The sequence below is a fragment of the Protopterus annectens genome, chromosome 5.part0 (genome assembly GCF_019279795.1).
Source record: "Protopterus annectens isolate FY-2018-M chromosome 5.part0, PAN1.0, whole genome shotgun sequence".
Taxonomy (NCBI): domain Eukaryota; kingdom Metazoa; phylum Chordata; order Ceratodontiformes; family Protopteridae; genus Protopterus; species Protopterus annectens.
In genome coordinates this window covers 402541587-402564610 of record NC_056735.1, presented here as the reverse complement: position 1 = coordinate 402564610, position 23024 = coordinate 402541587, and the positions used below count along the sequence as shown (strand labels likewise).

Genomic DNA, 23024 nt, shown 5'->3' with positions numbered 1-23024 from the left:
ACTTTTATGTAATGTTTTGCTTATTACTACTTGGATGGCTAAGAGCCAAGCTGCCAGGGAAGTAAAGTTCTTGAAATTCAATTTTTTTCTGAATTATTTTAATTATAATTAACATCTTGATCTAGTGTCTTAATAGAAGTGAACGAAAGGGCAGATATTGAACACTAAGATCTGCAGGTGACACTAAAGAAAAATATGATATTTTAACTGGTATGTAGGAAAGTGCAGCTGAATTTAACGTTTAAAAAAAATTGTCATACAAATGTTTTAACAATATTTATAACATCTAGAAGTTACAGATGAAGAACCCTGATCAATATATGTAATTACTTAATAGCAAACCATTTATGCACCTGAAAAATCAGTCTGCTGTATTTAAAGTATTTCATACCTTCAGAGGTACCCTAGAAATGAGGTCCAGCGTGAACTGCCTTTGCAGCCATATCTCATCTTCCTAAAAGTGCTTTGCTGCATGTATGACAATGAAGCCTGAGTAGCCCTGGATCATCTCCCATGGAGCAAGTTATTAAAAATAACATTCTGAAAGCTTGGAGGCATCCAGAATGCTCTCATGATTCCACAAGATAAACTTGACTGTACCATCCTTTGGCTGCATGGGTAGAACTGTTAATTGAGTGTTCAGCTAAATTTGTTGTGATCCTTCTGGTCCACCTTTGGTACTAGAGTCCAGAACATTTTGCCACCCTCATGCTTTGGACTAGTGTGATACAAAAATGCATGTGTCTTGACACACTGTGGCTTAAGGTCTTTTAACTGTTCATATCACCTACATTTGCAAGCTTTCCTGTTAGATTAGAAACTGGAAAAACTTGACGTAGATTTCTGAGCCAGGAATTAGAAAAGCTCTTGTTGAGCTCCTTATGTCTGCATGTAAAGTGGTCTTCCATGCAGCCCATTGCAGTTTTGACTGCACTAATTCTGTGGCCAGGACTGCATTCTCTGCTATTTACCCATGCACAGTGATATTTCTGAGATTGTTACTTCTTAACGTGATGTGAAGGCCAGACACAACTTTTTGAATGACCATTTTAAGAGAAAAGCACTGTTTGGCCAAGCCTTTAAGAACATGATTGATGACCTGCTTAGGAGGAAGCCTTTAACCCTTGAACGGACTTTTTAACCCTCCTACATAATCTTCCACCTCTTTCTCTTCTATGCTTTCCTAACCCCAAAAGAGAGAGAAGCCTCTTCGCTTCTTGAAGAAAGTTTCCTTACGTTGCAGAGTTTTGCTTCTTTCTGTACTGCGTAAATTATGCAAGCAAACAGCCCAACTAGCTATAGTGCAGCAGACCTGACTGGACAGTGGCTGCCGAGGAGGAGAAAAGAGGTATTGTCAGAGTTCATGTTGACGTGGAACATCAAAAGGAGCCATTTGATTTGGACATATCCTTGAACTCGCAGGTTGTCCTCCAGAAAGAGTTCTCCTGTGACTGCCTAGTCTTTTCTCAGTGGAGCTCTTGGGGCAGGCCCAAACTTTACTCCTGTAAGAGGGCCACACAGTCTGTAAAGTATTTTGATCTGGGTAGTGTTACTTGTGACTGCTTCTGATCCTGAAGGGATGGGCAGTCTCTGTTCCACTTGGAAACCTAGCAGATTCAGCAAGTTTGTGTGTGCAGGATGCTTGCCCCTCTCTTGGAAAATGTGTTTTTGTGGGTCATTTTTGGGGTGTTTTGTTAAAGACCAAATAAAGCTAACATCCTGGTAAGTACATAACTTGTGATCCACTGTTGTCTGTTTTTGCTCTGTTCAGCACATGGGTTGTCAGATCTGATCTTGACACCAAATTATTTGTTTCTAGGACTCTGAATCCTTCCCTACCAATAATTCCCTGTACACCACTGTAATATCCTAGATCTCGTTTGCCGCCAAAGACTTCAGACATATTTCTTGAGGACTCTTATTGCAGTGTGTATCCTTTTTCTGATTCTAGCAAATCTTCCTTTCCTGCTGAGTTTTTATACTCTCTAATTTTTCTTGGTTAAAGTGCTTTTTGTATTTCCTTTTTGTATAAGACTTAATTGTTTTGATATTAGGATAGTTATAGGTAGTCCTAGTGTTAGTTTCATTTAGGATATTTAGCTAAGTGGCTAGGTCTGTTGGTGCTAGATATTTTAGGCATTTCAGATACGTTTTTGATCTTCACATCTGAAGAAGGAATTGTTTCCGAAAGTGCTCATCCTTTTATGCACCACTATTAATTATTTTTATTGTCATTTTTGGTGAATTAATTTTACATTTTTATGCGAGTTGCTGTGGTGGTCTGGCTGCTGTCTTGCATTTTAATTTGGATGTATAATTTTGTGTGTGGTCCTTTACCTCTTGTTTTGTTCTTCAGTTTGATTTTAAGAAGTGTGCTTGGTGTGGGCACAAATTGCCTCCTCAAGACCCTCATTTGCTCTGTGTTTATTGATTGAACACTGCTCACCTGGTTTCAGACTGCCAGTCCTGTGCTTCTTTTAGTGTCAGCTCTTCAAACTAGAAGAGAAAAACTTATCGTAAAAGACTTACTTTCTCCACATACAGGGGCTTCAACTTTTGCATGTGTTTGTTCCACCATTGTATCTCCATCCAAGCGAGTGAATAAGTCTAAGTCTAAAGAAAAACCTAAGGAAAAGCAGAAAGATAAGCCTGAGAAGATTGAGAAACCAGTCTGATTCATCCAGGAAATATTCTCCAGATCTGATGGATTAAGTCAGACTGGATATGAAATCGGGTCAGAGGTCTTCCAACATGACCGTTCTGTTTCCAAGTCAATGATAACTCACCAAGAGAAGAGAATACTACTACCTACCCTCAAAATTCAGAATTTATTATGTTGAAGGATAGAATTTTGATTCCAGTTGCAGTCATTTTTTTTAGAGTTTCGGAGAGTGATGAAATAGGCTAAAAAGTATAATAGAAGGACATGTTGCATACAAAAGTAGAAGGGATTTGCTTCCCTGCCTATAGTATCCGGTTTGGATCCTTTTGTATTGTCCCAGACCAAACTTTCTGTTTTAAATTACTTGTTTTAAATTACTTGTCTGATTTAACTTGACTCATTCTTTAATGAAGGTTCAAGTTTCTGAACTCTCTCCCTGTCTTTCAACTATACAGTAAATTGCAGTTTCTACTGTGAAGGACTTCTTAAAGAAATTTTTCATTTATAATTTCCTTTAAGATTTATCTCTTCATATAGAGTTTTGAACTTTATGTTGGAAATTATACATTTATCATTTTTTTAAACCAGTATAATTTGTAGAGTTGAAATACCTCTTATCGAAGCCACTATTTCTGGTTGCCATTAATTTCTAGCAGAAAGATTTCTGTGTTACATGCTATATTGTGTGTAAACCATGTTTTGTATTCCAAAGAAAAAGCGTATAATTGAAAACGACTCCATCTTTCAAGGCAAAAGTGGTCTCTCCGGTATGTGCCTCCTCCCATGGCATAGAGAGATAAAGTCTGGGCAAGAACTCAACTGTCTAAAGTTCAGTTAGAGGCTTAGGTGCTGGAGGGGTCAGGTTGAGGAGGAATGTGAGCAAGCAGCTGCTATCTCCTTGCCTGTTCTGGAGGGGTGGTGATTGGTCCCACTGCTGTACTGAAACACAACAGTTGCTGAGCATAACTGCATTAACAGACAGGCTCCAGTTGCTGTTGGGACATAGTGGGGCAAGCACACCAAACAGCATAAGCTATAGCTGGAGCTGGGTAGGTACAGTAGTATATGGAGGTCAGTATTCCATACTGCCCTATTGGCCACTGTGGTAATAAAGGGGTTAGGGCATACAAAAACAGTCCCCTGATGGTTGCTTGAGTGATGGCCTGCCATCTCTGGCTCTAGCCCAGTGAATGCAAAAGTGGGCTTAATCATCTGTCTGCTGTACATGAGCTGCAAATAGGTCTGTTGATCATGGAAGCACTGCTGGCAGATAATATGCATGGGGGATGTGGAATTTAATGTAATAACTCTTAATCATCCCATTCAAATGCTGACATTCTTTGCAAATTGCTAATTATGGAGAGTATTTTCTGTATATGTTGGTTAGTCATAGAGAGCTGCAATACTGTGCAAACTGCTGGATTTTTGAAAGCAATTCAATGCACACCTAGCTGTTAAATGCAACTGTTTAAGGGATCCAGGGTAAGCCATTTCCAAGCATTTTTGCTTCTCAGTCAAAATGTGTACCAGTTTAAAACTTATTGGCCCTATAGCTGTGGAAACTCGTATCTGAATATACTATGAAACTTGATGTACAATAACTGTGTATTATGCCTGTAGGTAAGCTGTTTTGTTACTTTTTGTTAACAGGGCAGCAGTCGTCGTGAAACATAAATGTTGCCGTGAAATGTATTTATTTGGTATATTTAGCCATCTGCATAATGTATGACAGTTCTTTCACTTTACTCATTCAGAAAACAGTTGGAAAGCTCAAATTACTACTGGAAAAATCTCAAATATTAAGAATGCATTTTGATTTTTTGCTACTATCCACTTTACAAACATTCAAAACAGTTAGATTCGTACTAGCATGCATTCCAGAAACAATAAAATGCCTATATTTAACAGTGGTGTTTAGTGTTATCAATCCTCTTTGCATACCTGTCAGCAGAAGAAATCTAGACAAAGCCCAAAATAATGGGGAGACAAAGGCCCGAAAATAGGGAGAAATTGTAAATGTTGCTCTTATAAACTCAGAATATTGCTAGAATAAAATATTTGCATTGCCGTGCATTTTCAGAAGGATATGTATGAACCCTGATACTCAAATGTCTGTCATTATCTAGTGACTTCAATTTTCAGTGATTTGACAGAAAACCACAATTTGTATGAGGAGCACACCAAAAATGAGTCAAAAATCTGAACATTGTGCAGGAAATAGAGGCACAATTTTAAAATACTGGCGTTATAAACTTAGAAAGTTGAAGGCATAGCAGGTTTTGTATTATAATACATTTTTAAGGATGTAAATCAAGAATTTTATGAGGAGCAGACCAGAAAATATGAGGCAAAAGTCTGGACATTCTATGAAAATTTGGACAGTTGAGAGTTATGACCACAAGAGATGTTCTCATTCCCAAAGTTCACCTTATTTATAACCTTGTGTGTGTGTTTTCTGAGTGACTGAGTGTGCGAGACTCGTTCTTGGTAATCTGACCAAATATTCTCATTACGAAGTTAAGTTCGCATGATTTTAAAGTGTGTGTGTGTGTGTGTGTGTGTGTGTGTGTCACTCGTTCTCGATAATACCAGCGATGTGATCTCCATTCCCAAAGTCCAACTGATTTAGAATAGTGAAAAAATAAACAGGCAAACCAACGTGTTCTTGCACAAGAAGCAGTCACTTTAATAGGATAAAATCACCAGAGACTTGGCGCTTTCACCTTTTACCTTTTTAAAAGGCGAAAGCACAACGTCTCTGGTGATTTTATCCTATTAAAGTGACTGCTTCTTGTGCATGAACACATTGGTTTGCCTGTTTATTTTTTTACTGTATTTACCACACTGCTTCTGCATTTGTAGCTGCTGTCCATTTCCTGATTTAGAATGGTGTTTTTTTTTTTTTTTTTCTTTTGCGAGGGGGTTGCGGGTCTGGTTCAGTAAAGTTGTTAAACATTATGTCCCAAGTAACTTCAGTTAAGGCTCAGATGCTACTATGTATGCTAGGACCACAGTAGGGCTGTGACTACCGTCTGCTCCTTCACCAAATATTTACATTACATAGGTCATAAAAATCAGCCCCGACTCCAAACATCGCACAAAAAAGTGACTAAAAATCTCACATGAAAAACGTGTGGATTGCTAGCATTGCCGCGCCTACGCAAATTTTGGCTGCTGCCTCGTTAACAGAAAAGTACTGCTGTTTTATACATCATTTGTATATTACATTATGTAAGCTATATTTTCCTGTTTATATACTACATTGTGTGTAACTGATTTTAATTCTGTGTTTACTATATATGCTTTGGTCATGGCTGAAAATGGTTATTCTCTTGTTGAGACCATTTTACTTTACACAGTTAATAAATTAAATAAGTAAATAAATTCTAATTATTTTATTGATTCCAGAAAAAAATCATTTATATCCTTTAAAAAGGGGGAGGATAACCTAACAATAAATTAACCAATTCTAAAATGGTTAGTGCACAGTATTGACATTTACCATGATAAATTCAATAAACATTTTCAAGGCGTAGTGAAAGCTCATTCTTTTGGGGCAGCAGGATATTGTAGAAATTGCAACATGGTTTGCTTTCACTGTGTTGGGATTGCTGTCTTGGAGTTCAGACAGGTTTTGGCTTAGCTGTACTGAAGGGAACACTGCAGATGTCTTCCTGTTGTTGATATGACAGTAATTCTTGGGAATCTATACAGATATTTTTATGTACTGTTATACTGTAGCCCATCCCAAAGATGATTTAGCTGTATCTAAGAATGCCTACTATAACAGTTAATCTGGTAAAAGGTGGTCCTTCAGTAACCGGTATGTACTTGGACTCCTTGGCACTTGAAAGCCTTCAGGCTTTTTAGCCGCTCATTTGTTTTCATTTATTCTGCTTATCTTCCATCTCCAATTTTTCTTTGCTGTGACTCAGCTTTGTCATAAAACATTTTCAAGCTGTTAGTCAACATGTTATTTGGTCAACAAAATGTACCTTTTTTCAGTGTTTCTGCTGCAAAAGCATTACTCCTACATTGGGTAAATTTTTTTTTTAACCTTCTTTTTGTGACTTTATATTTCCGTTCCTTCCCACCTGTTTGGTGTTTACACCAGCCACAAGCTATTGTACCAGACCTAATCATTATGGTGAGGTGCATCATGCCAAACGATCATTACTTGTGCTTGTTATGCTTTAGCAAGAAACACAACACTACCAAATGACAATTTTTTCTGAGGACTGAGCCAGGTAGCAAGAAGAATTAAAAAGGAAGTATTCTTGGCATATCTAATGCAGTAATATATGTAGAGAACACCCCACAGAAGGATCAAGAGGTAAGGGATCCAGAAGTATTAGTCACTGATGATCTTAAAGTTTGCTTGTGTAAATTGAAGACTTAGACATGTAACAAGTTTTCCAGAATTTGGAATATCAGACATGCAGGGGAACTATGTAAAATTGCTAAGGTATGTGACCGTGCTTGTCATACTGCTAATGTGATACATCATAATGAAATAGAAATATGGGCATAATTTATGGAATCACTGGGAAAACTATCCAAGATAGTATTGCATTGACTAACAGCACCAGTAAGCAGTAGTATTAATGTAAACCGGGAAAGACAAAGAGCTGGTGGTTAATTCACGGTGAATTTTCATAATGCATAGATTAACTGGTGAGAGTCTATAAGCAAGTTGCTCATTTTGAGTAGCTAATTTACACCTTGACAAAGCTTTGGAAGGTGATCACTAGTACCCATCTTGATGAGAAAATTACATGAGCAGCAGCAGACCTTTTAAAGCAGAGAATTTATTTTATTTAGGAAATAGGTGAGATGGACAACTAAAGTTTTTAAATTCATGACTTTGTCACAGCAACACTGAAAGAAAGTACATTTAGGTACCAGTCAGCAGTGGATAAGCTCATTGATGGTGTATCTGAGTATTCTGTGTAACAGATCTTCTTTTAGCGAATAAACTTAGAACCATGTTTAGCTGTGTAGTTTTGCTTTCATTGAACTTGGGAGGCATTTTACTTAAGTTAGTAAACAACAGTTATGAAGTCTTGGGCACTGGTCACAGACAGATCACATTTATTTTACACTGTTTGGAGTATGTTTAGATGTTTACCATTTGTAAAAGAGGTGGCAGGAAGGACATCCTTTATGAACAGATATTAGGATGCTTTCAGCTACTGTTTTCCTGTCTTCCTTAGAAAATAGGCTTGCATTTCTTTAATAGGCAGCTAATACTTTGTAGGCTATATGGCTGTTATCTTGCCATTATGATGAACCACGTTAGAGCCGGGTATAACCAAACACTTTTAAGTACATGCAAGTGCCCCCATCCCCAAATGCTTTCAAATGGGGCTTCAAAGTGTAACGTTTTACAATACCAAGTGACCTAGTTTTCAGAAGATTAATTTCAGCAGAACAAGTGACACAGACTTTGATAAACTTGTGCAGTATTGTTGGCCACTTTGGAAGCAGTTTCATTTTGAGCCACCTACAGGATCTGCTCATTGGCATGGACATTTTTTTGCTGACTTCAGTAGGGTTAGTCCAATGAGGTTAAAGGAAAAAATGTTAAAGCAGTGAGCTTTTCACTACTTTTCTAAAAGGCAGAGGTTGACACTGAGCATTCCACCTAATTTTTCTCTGCCCTCTGAGACCACAATATGAAGCTGTTATGTCATATTTTACTTAGTCATAGGCTTTTGAATTCTAGAGGAAAAAAAACACGCCACTCACCTTACCCCTGACCATGGCTCTGAAGATGGTACAAGATGTTGAAAGATGATGGGCGCACACTGACAAGTGTTGAATTTGTCTTGGTTGTTACTAAGCAAACTCTAGGCCTTTAGATGCTCTTTCATCTGATAGACTGCTTCAGTTGTGTACTCTAGAAGCTTTGGTTAGAGGATAAAGAAGCGAGGCCTGAATGACTCAGTACATTGCTTAGAGCCACTTTTATACAGTGGATTATAATGTTCTTCCTGTTTCACTGTTGCAATCATCACATTTGGGTTATCCCTGCCAGGGTAGCCCTCGGCTGGCCCGAATACCAGCGGCTTAGTATTTTTGCATCGGTTGCTGTCGCTTCAGGACTGACGTCAAGTCATCAGTAGTGTAAAGTAAGGCAGCCATTGCATCAGTCTTTCTTGCCAAGGAGCCCGAAGCAGAAGCAGTTCGCATGAGTGCTGGTTGGCCACTACCTGAGTTTCGTCTTCCAAGTTGAAGCTGAAGTCTTCTAAAGCTATTTTTCTTTGCTCTAACAGATGTCAGAAAAAGTTAACAATTGTCTCACCTGTGGAAAGCAAATACCACACTGAGACTTTCATTCTTACTGCGTCACTTGCTTAGGGCCCAGATCACGACGTCCCTCGCTGTCACTTTTGTGCTTTGTTCAATGCCAGAACTGTACATCATCGGGCACTTATTCTAGCTAGATATTTTTGCTCACAGTCCTCTAATTCTGATATGGCTTAGGTAAGCCATCTGACAGCAGATCTTCTGAAAAAAACATAAGGATAAAGACAGAGACAGACTGCACAGGTCCAAACCTACCGATGATGCTTCCGTTAATATAGTTGTCAGCTCTCCGGTCCTCAGTGAGGCTCTTTCGCAGCCCCTAATGCCCGCTTCTTTGGATTCAAGAAGTACGCAAAAAAGATCAAGCCTTCACAAACAGGTGCTGGATTTATTTTTCAAACTGCAAGTAAGCGCTTTCATTCCAAAAAGTATTTAGAAGGAACATCATCAGACAATTACAAAAAAATGACTGCATAGTGAAGTACTTTTAAAGCATGACATCACTTCCTAACTCATATTTAAAAGCACAGTGTCTTACTTGCACATAAAAAGATGTGATTTAAAAAACATATACATTAAGAAAAAGTGAAACCTGTAAATGTGCATAAATAGTAAAACATGAACCCTGACATTAAAAACTATGAAGCATTTTAAAAAACAAACACAAAAAATGTGTATTCATACTATTTGCATACATATGAAGTTTCTGATTTAATAATCCTTTAGAAAATGCATGCTGTCACAAAACACATTTTCTACTAACTTTCTAAGGTTATAACAGTAATATTTTAAACGTTTTCCTTGCTGTAACTTCTCTAAGTTGAAGCCACTATATAATAACCGACATCAGAGTTTCAGACTTCATGCCATTCACAAAAGTGTACTAGTGCAAAACACATTATTCTAGCAACTTTAATTATATAACAAGACATACTTTGTCCCTGAAGTTATTACTCCCCAGCTTGAAATCACTAGATAATGAGGTAGACATTGAGTTTCAGACTTCATATCCTTCATACTATTTATACATATGAAATTCTCACTAAAAATGAACTACTATAAATAATTCTATCTTTTCAGGGCTTTCAATTTTAAAATACTGGCTATAGACATGCTGCTGTTTAGTACAGGCCAATGTACTGAATCCAGACGGATCTGCCAGCACAATTCCTTCCTGTCAAGGAGATGTGGCCATGCACCCCCCCCCATGTGATGGATTAACTACATCTAAAACTAGAAACTTAAAACTGTGGTTTGGATATTGCGCAACATGGTTAGCTAATGCATTGGTTTCATAGTGGTCTCTAATATTTCTTAAATGTTCAATTCTGTTTGAGCTTATGTTCAGTTTTGCCTATGTAAAAACAAGGGCAGAATTCACATGCAGCACAATATACGACTTTCTCAGTAAAACAACAGTACCCGTCTTTAATTTTTATTCTCATCCCCTTAATACTTATTTTATTGACTTCCAATATCTAGGGACAGAATGTACTTGATCCACATTTATACATGTAACCACCCTTATTTGTTTTACCCTGGTGTTCTAATGATGTTTTTTTCTAAAAACACAGACTGGCTTTTCTCCAATTATTCCTCTTATATTATCAAAAGTGACCAATTCTTTTCTAAAATAGCTTTTATATAATATGCATCAGTAGCAAAAGTTGTGATAAAACAAGATTTATAATTATTATTATTATTATTAGTATGAACACTTACTACTTGATGGTGATCTACAGAAGTATTGGCAATATGTACCTGTTCATCTGCTGATAAGTCAGTAATACCATTAACGGACATGTTGTCATTAGGATTCAATAAAGGAATGAAATGGCCATTTTCCCTTTTCTTGATAACCTCATTCATGATATTTTCAACCAGGGAATGGGTGTAACCCTTTCTGAAAAACATGTCTCAAAGATTATGGCATTCATAAATAAATCTTTCATACTGAGTGACCATTCGGGCTGCTTTAACAAATTGCCATTTTAGAACACCCCTTTTTTGTGGAAACGGATGGCAGCTCGTGAAGTGCAAAAAATTATTAGAATATGTTGCTTTTCAAAACATCTCAGACACAAACTCATTATTCTCAGTGTCTTTCTTTAACAACACATCCAAATAAGCAATTTCTACCTCATTTATGGTGTGTGTGAATTTTAAAAAAAGGGATTGTGTTATTAATATATTGAAGAAATGGTTCTATGCTTTGTTCAGGTCCACTCCACAGAATAAAAATATCATCCAGGAAGCAGGTATACAAGTGGTAGAATGGGAAATAATGAGATGTCATTAAAAAATCTTTTCTCCCATTCTAGCATGATGATATTTGGGTAGATGCCGCCACAAGCAGATCCCATTGCTACCCCTTCTTTTTGGATATAAAGTTGTTGTTCAAACAAAATAAAGTTATTTTTCAAAACTATATCCAATAACTGCTCCAGTGTATTAATTTTATCCTGAGGTATATTTTTGCAATGTAGATATTCACAGAACCATTGAGTGCCAGTATCATGGGGAATCACAGTGTAAAGGTCCTTTACATCAATAGTTATAAAATAAAGGACCTATCAAAAACTACCGTGTTGATCTTACTTAAAAAAAATCCCATGAATCTCTACACAATGATGGTTTTGTCATTAATAATTTAATCATTTCAACATCAAGATACTTCGCTAGTGGCTGTGTGATGGAGCCTCTAGCATTTACAGTAGATCAAAAAGGGGGTTGGTGTGTGTCCTTCTGTATTTTAGGAATCCCATAAATAGTTGGAATAATGGGATAATCTACAGGCAAAAATTGATGTTCTTCGACAGTAATCAGGCCATTTGTTTTTTAAATTCACACACACTATAAATGAGGTAGAAATTGCTTATTCGGATGTGTTGCTAAAGAAAGACACTGAGGATAATAAGTTTGTGTCTGAGATCTTTCGAAAAGCAACTTATTCTAATAATTTTTTCCATTTCACAAGTTGCCATCCATTTTCACAAAAAAAGGGGTGTTCTAAAATGGCAGTTTGTTAGAGCAGCCCAAATGGTCACTCAGTATAAAAGATTTATTTATGAATGCCATAATCTTCAAGACATGTTTTTCAGAAAGGGTTATCCCCATTCCCTGGTTGAAAATATCATGAATGAGGTTATCAAGAAAAGGGAAAATGGCCATTTCATTCCTTTATTGAATCCTAATGACAACATGTCCATTAATGGTATTACTGACTTATCAGATGAACAGGTACATATTGCCAATACTTCTGTAGATCACCATCAAGTAGTAAGTGTTAATACTAATAATAATAATAATAATAATAATAATTATAAATCTTGTTTTATCACAACTTTTGTTACTGATGCATGTTATATAAAAGATATTTTAGAAAAGAAGTGGCCACTTTTGATAGGTGACATTAACATAAGAGGAATAATTGGAGAAAAGCCAGTCTGTGTTTTTAGAAAAGGCAACAACATCAAATTTGTATTAGAACACCAGGGTAAAACAAATAAGGGTAGTTACATGTATAAATGTGGATCATGTCAATTCTTCCCTATATATTGGAAGTCAATGAAATAAGTATTAAGGGGATAAGAATAACAACTAGAGACTGGTATTGTTGTTTTACTGAGAAAGTCATATATTGTGCTATATGTGAATTCTGCCCTTGTTTTTACATTGGCAAAACTGATTGTAAGCTCAAACATAGAATTGGTGAACATTTAAGAAATATAAGAGACCACTGTGAAATCAATGCATTAGCTAAACACATTACGCAATATCCAAACCACAGTTTTAAGTTTATAGTTTTAGACGTAGTTAATCCATTACATGGGGAGGGGGTGCATGGCCATATCTCCTTGAGAGGAAAGGATTTAGCTGGCAGATCCGTTTAGATTCAGTACACTGCCCTGGACTAAATGACAGCATGTCTATAGCCAGTATTTTAAAATTGAGAGCCCTGAATAGGTAGAATTATTTATAGTAGTTATTTTTTAGTGAGAATTTCATATGTATGTAAATAGTATGAAGGATATGAAGTCTGAAACTCAATGTCTATATCATTATCTAGTGATTTCAAGTTGAGGGGGAATAACTTCAGGGACAAAGTGTAAAATATGTCTTGTTATATAGTTAAAGTTGCTAGAGTGATGTGTTTTGCACTAGTACACTTTTTTCTGAATGGTGTGAGGTCTGAAACTGATGTCTGTTATTATATAGCGACTTCAAGTTAGAGAAGTCACAGCAAGGAAAAAGTTTAAAATATTGCTGTTATAGCCATAGAAATTTATTAGAAAATGTGTTTTGTGACAGCATGCATTTTCTAAAGGATTATTAAGTCGGAAACTTCATATGTATGTAAATAGAATGAATATACATTTTTTGTTTGTTTTTTAAAATACTTCATAGTTTTTAATGTCAGGATTCATGTTTTACTATTTATGCACGTTTACATGTTTCACTTTTTCTTAATGTATATGTTTTTTAAATCACATCTTTTTATGTGTAGGTAAGACGATGTGCTTTTAAATATGAGTCAGGAAGTGATGTCATGCTTAAAAAGTATTTAACCAGGCAGTCATTTTTTTGTAATTGTCTGATGAAGTTCCTTGTAAATGCTTTTTGGAACGAAAGCGCTTACTTGCAGTTTGAAAAATAAGTCCAGCACCTGTTTGTGAAGGCTTGAGCTTTTTTGTGTACTCGTTGGTTTCGTTTGCTTCTGTGGATTTGCAGGTTGCTACCGATACCTTTTCGGAGTCCGGTATGCCGCAAAACTCTTCTTTGACTAAGGATCCTGTGGTTGTCTTAACCTTGGATGAGTCCAGAGCCACTGAGCAGGCACTAGCTTCTGAGGAAGTACTTCACACTACCGATTCTTGACCAACATCGATGACTTCTTTTGCATCTATCGTTCTTTCGAAAATTACCGAGTTTGTAAGGCCCAGGGTACAAACCACGCCCAAGAAACCGGCGGCTCAATCTCAGACACCTGCTTCCTTGCCTCAGTCTCAAATGCTTAAAATGGCAGAAGACCGTATAATGCTGATCAGGGGAAGCCAAACTACCCCTTCCAAAAGAAAGAGATCTGTCCCCAGTAGTTTTATCTGAACAGCAGTCTGATGACTCTGATGCATCTGAATATGAAGACATGCAACCCCTCTCTGCCTACGAGGATTCTGATGCAGAGGAATCCATTCCTTCAGCTTCTCCACCTGAAGACTTTTCCTTTGGGGAAACCCTTCATACTTTAAGGGAACATTTCCAATGGGAATGTCAAGACTATCCTCAGTCTAAAATGAGATTGAGAATTCTTAGATCTTCTACAACACAGACCTCTGGCCATTCCCCCTGTCCTGGATGTTGTGGATGATGTTTTCATGGACTCTAGTTTGACTCCTGACACCCTCCCTCCTGCTCCCAGAAAACCTGACTGGTATTACAGAGTTCTTGACTCACACAAATTTCTTTTCAAAAATCCTACTGCTGACCCTGAGGTTATGTCTCAAGCATCTAAAGGATTTAAAGCAACTTCTGCTAAGAATCCCACCCCCTCAGATAGGGATTCCTGAGCACTAGACAGATGGGGTAAAAACATATACACCTCTGCTACTCTTGCTATCAGAGCACTAAATTGTCAGTTCTGTATGCTAAAATTTCAGTGACATACCATGGAACCCCTCAAACAAAAAATATTATTCTTTCCTACTTGTGCAGAAAATAGAGTTACAAGAGTTAATGCATAGAGTTACAAGAGTTAATGCATTCTGCATGTCAAGTAACTAAGCACACCTTACATTGTGGTTTTGATGCCCTAGAAGCTTCTTGCAGGACAGCAGGTACCGGTTCTGTCCTTATAAGGCATGCCTGGCTCAAGGAACAGCCCTTGCCAGACGATGTCAGATCTAAATTATTGGATGCACCCTTGCAACAAAGACAACATATTTGGCACCAAGGCAGAGGAGGTCTTAAAAAGATGGAAGAAAAAGCTAAATCTATGCAGACAGTTAAAGATTTCCTACAGGTCCAGCCACCCAGCTTCAGTAGGCACTGCCCTCCAAGCACTGGTCCTTTCCTGCCCCCTCCAGGTCAGTCCAGCCCAGATCCCGGGGAAACAGACCACCCAGACAGCAGCCACAGGGAATGCAGAGATCAAAGCAATGGAGTTCTTCCACGTCCAAACCAGGGAGTGCAAAGCCACCCCTTCATGGTAAGAACTCACAATGAGACTCCACCACCACCCCCTCCCTCTGCCCACTTGCAATTGCCTCTAGGAGGAAAACTCTCCTTCCACGCAAGCACCTGGGTCACCATTACCAACGACCGCTTGGTCCTCAACATAGTGTCCCAGGGGTACAAATTTTCTTTACATACTCTCCCAACCCCAAAAGGGTTCCCAGATTTTCCTTCAAACCAGTGGGCAGAGACGAAAAAGCAAGTCCTTTCCCTGCTCTCTATGAGGGCAATAGAGCACGTTCTTGCAGAACAGATAGGCCAAGGTTTGTACTCCAGATTTTTCCTGGTACCCAGAAAAGAGGGCATCTGGCACGCTATCCTCAAACTATCTATTCTAAACACCTTCTTGGTGATACCAAAATTCATAATGCTCACCCTCCAGCAACTACTACGTATGCTCTCCAGGAATGTGTGGCTAGCCACTCTAGACCTAAAAGAGGCCTGCCTCCACATTCCTATCAGGGAATCATGCAGGAAATATCTGCCTTTCAAGGCAGGATCTCTGCACTTTCAATTCTCTGCGCTTCCCTTTGGCTTATCTACTGCTCCAGAGTTTTCACAAAATGTCCGACTCCCACCATTGCCTTTTGCAGACAAAGAAATGTACAAATTTACCCATATTTAGATGGCTGCCTAATTCAGGCAGACAGTCAGGAAAAGCTTCTCAAGCACCTGGCCTTTGTAAAATCCCTACAGACCTCCCCTGGGGTACACTATCAACAACAAGAAATCCAAACTAGTACCCACCCAAAGGACTATATTCCTGGGAGCAGGCCTGGACACAGCATCCCAGATGGCATTCCTTACACCAGAAAAGCAAACTTGCCTGACAGCCTACTTCTCTCAACTAGCCACCAGACCCCAGTTATCCGCAAGGAAAATCCTGCAAGCTATGGGGTTCATGGCATCTTGCATTCTACTCATTCCATATGCCAGACTGCATATGAGGAAACTTCACTAGTACCTAAAAAGCCTTTGGTGTCAACACTCTCAAGACCTGGAAACACTCATACCAATGATACCTTGCCTAAGGAAGGATTTTCTTTGGTGGGCAGCAGCATGCTCCTACAACAAGGGAATACCTTTCTCAGCACCCCCGCCACCCAGACCCTCACTACAGATGCATCAGACTATGCCTGGGGTGAACACCTGGACTGCCGGTGCATAGAGGGCCAATGGAGCCCACAGCAAATACATCTGCACATCAATCAAAAAGAGATGTTAGCTGTCCAGCATGCATTGACAGCTTTCAGACCCCTTCTCTCCCCAAGGGCTCTCCTGATCAAAACAGACAACACCACTGTGCTGTGGTATATCAACAAGCAGGGAGGGACTCACTCCTATCCTCTATGCAGACTCACCATGACCCTTTGGCACACAGCCTCAGCCATGCAAACACACCTGTTAGCACAATTCCTGCCAGGCTCTCTAAAGTCTGTGGCAGGCAACTTAAGCAGAAATCTTCTGGTCCCACACGAGTGGCAGGTAGACCTAAGAACCTTCACCCTAATAACTGAAAAATGGGGCACCACGAAGGTTGACCTCTTTGCTTCCCACTCCAACCATCAGCTCAGCAAGTTCTGCACCAGGGAGCCTCACTGCAGGGCCTGGTAAAGTGGATGCGGTATCCTTCCCCTGGGTTAGCTTCTCGGTCTGTGCATTTCCCCCACTACTTCTCATAACCAGGGTACTGCTCAAAATAAGGGAGGAAAAGCCAAGGACAATGCTGATTGCTTCAGACTGGCCTCACCAGCACTGATACCCACTGCTGCGCAGCCTCTCCCCACTGCCACCATGGCATCTCCCTCAAACCCCAACCCTCCTGACCCAGAAGGAAGGAGAATTCATGCATCCCTAATTGCAGACCCTCAATTTGGCAGCCTGGCTTATTCCCTGACCACTGATCAAGCTGCCAATCTCAGTAAACAGGTTCTAGATGTTATACATGAGGCTAGATGCCCTAGCACTAGAAGGTCTTATGCTGACAAATGAAAAAGGTTCTGCACCTGGATTCAGCCTAAGGGAGCCAATATGGCACAGCCCTCCCTACCTCTCATCCTGGATTACCTAGCTGACCTGCTACACAGTGGTCTCTCCTTTTTCTCTATTAAAATTCATGCCTCTGCTCATTTCAACACTGAGCACCCACTTTTCCCACACCCTGTGATCAAACAGTTCCTAAGAGGGGCTAGCAACTTTAGGCCACCCAGAAGAGCACCTACCCCAGCTTGGGACCTAATCTTTGTGCTGGAAAAGCTCACCCTACCCCTCCCCCTTTGAACCAGCATCTTCAGCAGAGTTAAAGTTTCTCTCCTGGAAGACTGCTTTGCTTCTGGCCATTACTTCAGCTAGAAAAGTATCCGAGCTACCGAGCTACAAGCACTCATGGCTGTAGAGCCCTTCATCATCTTCCATGCTGACAGTGTGTCCCTCAGTACTAACCCATCCTTCATGCCCAAAGTGGTGTCCAGTGTGGCTCTCGACCAATCCATTTATTTGCCCACCTTTTTCCCTAACCCACAAAACAAGGGAGAAAGGATTGTGCACTTTCTAGATATGCACAGATGGCTCAAATTCTATCTAGACAGGACTGAATCATTCAGAAAGACTGATCAATTGCTAGTCAGCTTTGCAGCTGGGGCAGAGGGCCAAGCCATATCCAAACAAACCATTTCCAAATGGATAGCACACTGTATCTATTTCTGTTACAAGCAACATGGGAAACCTCCCCCAAGGGGGTCAGGACTCACTCTACCAGAACATCCTCCACCTCTGCAGCTTTCCTCAGAGGAGTCCCCATCAGGGACATCCTGGAGGCTGCCACATGGACATCTGTTCACACCTTCACCAAGCATTACCAACTGCCTATCTTCTTCAAATCCAGGGCAGGCTTTGCCACTGTTGTCTTGCAGGGCATCCTAGCCAGCCCCTCATCTCCTTGACTGCCTCCATCCTTTTCCTCAGCTTTGGGAATCAACCCAAATGTGATGACTGCAACAGTGAAACATGAAGAACATAGTACGGTTGTGTACACTTACCGTAAATGTAGATGTTCGAGTGTATTCACTGTTGCAGTCCTGGTTTCCCTCCCTCCAACCCCCTTTTCTTCTCTCTCTCTCTCTCTCCTTACAAGGAACTTTTTGGTATTTACTTTCTACTGGTGGGGTTCTTCCATCATATCCTGGCTCCCACTTGGGGGCTCCTGACAGGGCAAGGAAAACTGATGTAATGGCATCAGCTGCCTTTCTTTATACTACTGATGACCTGATGTCAGTCCTGAAGCAACAGCAACCAAAGCAGAAATATTAAGCCTTTGGTATTTGGGCCGGCCGAGGGCTACCCTTGCAGGGATAACCCAAATGTGATCACTGCTACAGTGAATACACTGGAACATCTACATTTATGGTAAGTGTACCCAACTGTATTTTTTATGTTGTGAAATGTCTTCTAAATGTTGGGAAAAATACCATTGCCAAGACAGGTGTTGGCACTGTCCTTCACTGAGTTAGCTATAAATGTGCCAAAAAGCATGTAAAAATTTAAGCCTACAGGCCAGCATTTCCATATTTGGCAAATGTGGGAATTTCGTTTAACTTTCTAGTAACTTTAGCATTGATATATTTGTTGAGTAGACAGGTATGCAGTTAATATCCTTCATTTCTAGAGGCCCCATGTCTGAAAGTCATCTGAACTTCTTCCCAGAATTGGAAAAAAAATGAGCTGCAGTTTACTTGGTATTGGTTACTTGTTCCCCCTGAGTCTATAGTGAAAACATTACTTACCTTTCTTCACCTTTTTGTTAATTTCCAACCAGAATTCTCTATTACCTAACAGTGGTTCTGTTTTAGGAAAGTGTGTTTAAACAAGCTTTTGTACTTCTATCTCAGCTCTTGGTGTTGTAATCGATTGGCATACCAATTGCTATGTTTTATAAAAGGCAAATGCATTCCTAAGTTCAGATATAATCAGAGGAGAAGTTGTCCCTTTGATGATGTTCTTCGTGTTTCACTGTTGCAGTCATTACTTTTGGCTAATCTGCTGAAAGGTTGCCCTCACTCGGCCTGATTAACAAAGTCTTGGGTCCTGCGTCAGTTGCTGTCCCTTCTTCCATGGCGTCAGGTTGTCAGGGGTATAAAACATGCAGCCGACACCATTACATCAGTTTTTCTTGCCGTGCGGGTGCCGAAGCAGAAGCAGTTCGCAAGTGCCGGTTGGCCAACTCCTGAAATTTTCGTTTTCGAGTTTCAGAACCAAAGTCTTCAACTAAAAGCCAAGTACCCTGTTGGGGAAACATTTTCTTGCTCCGTACCGATGCCAGTAAAAGTTAATAATTGTATTACTTGTGGGAAGCAAATGCCTCATAAGGATTTTCATTTGTACTGTATTCCTTGCCTAGGCCCTGAACATGATGTACCTTGCTGTTGGTTTTGTGCTTTATTTAATCAGCGCACTATCCGTCGCCTGTACATTTTTGCTTCTAAATATTTCGGTTCTCTGTTTAATTATCCAGAAATGACATTGGTTAGCCATCTGACTACCGGAATACCAAAAAAATGCAAAGAAAAAGACAGAGACAGGCCGTTGAGGTCCAAAACTGCCGACGACGCTTCCCCTAAGCCATTCGCCAATTTGCCGGTACTCAGTGAGGTGCTTTTGCAACCCCTGATACCCGCTACTTCTGATTCGCAGGCCTCTACTGAGACCCATTCGGAGTCCGGTATGCCTCGAGATGCTTCACCTATGGAACCCGTGGATGTCTCTACCTTGGATGGGTCTGGAGCCGCTGTGCAGGCACCGACTTCGGAGGGTGTATTCGGGCCTACAGACTTGCATATTAAACCGACTCCACCTTCAATACTAATGCCTAAATCTAGATCTATGTCTACAAAAACGACGCCCAGCCCACATGTACAGGCCCCTATGCCTGAAAAACAAATGGTCAAAATGGCTGAATATTTAATTACTCTGATCAGAGGTAGCCACCCCCCCTTCTAAGAGGCCTAGTGCTGAACTTGATTATGACTCTTCTGAACAGGACTCTGTTTCCTCTGACTCTTCTAATGACCTGGATTTGTCCATACCTACTTATGAGGATTCTGATGCAGAGGATTCCATTGCCTCTGCTTCTCCCCCTGAGGATTTTTCTTTTGGGAAACTTTGCATACCTTAAGGGAGCATTTCCACTGGGAAAGTCAGGAATTTTCTGAATCCAAAAAGAGGCTTAGGGATTTCCTTCTTCCTCCACATAGGCCTTTGGCTATATCTCCTGTTCTAGACATTGTTGATAATGTGTTTTTGGAATCCAAAATGGCCCCTGATTCCCTGCCTCCAGCCCCTAGTAAACCAGACAGATACTACAGGGTTCCTGAGTCCCACAAATTTCTTTTCAAAAATCCTGTTGTGGATCCAGAAACAATTTCTCAAGGGCCCAAGGGCATTAAGGCTTCTACTGCTAGAAACCCTACCCCTTCTGATAGAGACTCCGGGGTGCTGGGTTGATGGGGTAGAAAGGTTTATACTTCTGCAACCTTGGCAATCAGGGCTTTAAACTGTCAATTCCATATGCTAAAATATCAACAGCTTATCATGGGACTGCTTAAACAGAAAATTATGTTGATTTCTGATTGTGTGGACAATAAAGATTTACAGGATTTATTGCATTCAGCTGAACAAGTTGGAAAACATACTTTGCAATGTGGTTTTGATTCCTTAGAGGCCTCTTGCAGGGCTGCTCTTACTGGGTCTGTGCTCAGAAGGCATGCTTGGCTTAAGGAACAATCTCTGCCTGATCATGTTAAAGCAAAATTGTTAGATGCTCCTTTACATCAGGACCGTCTGTTTGGCAATAAGGCTGAAGAAGTTCTAAAAAAGATGGAAGATAAAGCTAAATCTATGCAAACTGTGAATGATTTCTTACAAGTACAACCTCCAAGATTTAGTAGGCACTGGCCTACTAAGAACTGGTCCTTTCCAGCTCCTTCCAGAGCCACTCAGGCCAAACCCAGGCACTCAAAGCACCAGGTTTCAGTCCCAAGGGACCCTTAGAACTAAGCAATGGGGTGCTTCCACTTCTAAATCTGGAAGTAACAAGACACCACCCTATGGTAAACAGTCTCAATGACTTTCCTTTAAAATTACCAAGCACTTAACTCTCAGCCACCCCTTTGGGGGGAAAACTGGCTCTTCATGCAAAAAACTGGCAACTTATAACCAAGGACAACTGGGTTTTAAATAGTGTCCCAGGGATACAGATTTCATTTCCCCATGTTGCCAACTCCAAATGGGTGGCCAGATCTGCCCCCAAATCAGTGGGCAGAGGCTCAAACAAGAACTTTCCCTTCTAAACTTGGGGGCTATTCAACTAGTAACAGAAGAGGAAAAGGGACAAGGTTTCTACTCCAGACTTTTCCTGGTACCCAGAAAAAACAAATCATGGCATCCAATTCTGGACCTATGTATTCTAAACACCTTTCTGGACATTCCAAAATTCAAGATGCTGACTCTTCACCAGTTACTTCCTATGCTAGGCAAGGATGCCTGGTTGGCAACTCTAGATTTAAGAGGCTTACCTGCATATCCCAATCAGGGAATCTTGCAGAAGATACCTTCGCTTCAAAGCAGGCTACTTGCATTATCAGTTCCCTGCACTGCCCTTTGGCTTGTCTACTGTGCCCAGGGTATTCACAAAGTGCCTGGCTCCAGTAATTGCATTTTGCAGGCAAAGAAATTTTCAACTATATCCATACCTGGACTATTGTCTAATTCAGGCAGAAAACCAGGCCCCTCTTGTAAAACATCTGGCATTTGTAAAAAAAAAAGGGGTTCTAACTTGTCTAGGGTACGCCATAAACGAAAAGAAATCACAACTGCTACCCTCTCAAAAAATTGCATTCCTGGGTGCAAGCTTAAATACAACTGCCCAGATGGCTTTCCTTACGCCAGAAAAGCAAATTCATTTGGTGACCTACTTCAAACAGGTGGCCACAAAAACCCTGCTATCTGCAAGACAAATACTGCAAGCCTTGGGATTCATGGCCTCCTGCATTCTTCTAATTCCATATGCAAAACTGCATATGAGGAAACTTCAGTGGTACTTAAAAAGTTTATGGAGTCATCATTGTCACAGCCTGGAAACAACGATTCCTATCATACCTTGCCTGCACCTAGAGTTCCTATGGTGGGCAGAAGCCTGCCACTAAAATAAGGGACTGCCATTCACACCACCCCCTGCTGCCCAAACCCCAACTACAGACGCATCAGACTGTGCATGGGGAGCTCATCTGGTAGGGAAGTGCATTCAGGCCAAATTGAGCCCAAATCAAATGCACCTTCATATCAATCAAAAAGAAATGCTAGCTGTACAGAATGCTCCGACAGCCTTCAAGGACTACCTTCATCCAGGACAACTACTGGTGAAGACGGACAACACCACGGTTGTGTGGTACATAAACAAGCAGGGGGGTACACATTCCTACCACCTCTGCAGACTAGCCATGGCATTTTGGAACACAGCTTTGAGCTACCAAGTACAACTACAAGCTCAGTTCCTGCTATTAAAGCAGAATATTCTGGCAGACGAACTAAGCAGAAATCTCATGGACCCACACAAATGGAAACTGGAACCACGAATTTTCAACATGTTGAAACGCAAATGGGGGAGCCCAGACATAGATATTTTTGCCTCACCACGGAACTACCAGTTGGACAAATTTTGCACAAGAACTCATCACAAAAAAGCCTGGAAAGTGGATGCTCTGTCCTTCAGCTGGAAAAACCTAGCCGTCTATGCCTTTCCCCCTCTGCCTCTGCTCTCCAAAGTTCT

The 23024-nt window shown here is 40.3% G+C and overlaps 1 protein-coding gene across 1 annotated transcript in view; it reads left to right on the top strand.

The window, feature by feature from the left end:
- Positions 1-23024, top strand: part of ATG3 (autophagy related 3) — a 1040279-nt gene that overhangs the window by 281725 nt on the left and 735530 nt on the right. Inside the window, exon 6 of the mRNA XM_044072369.1 lies at positions 7841-7864. Coding sequence (XP_043928304.1) covers positions 7841-7864 — 24 coding nt within the window. The remainder of the gene's footprint in view (positions 1-7840; positions 7865-23024) is intronic.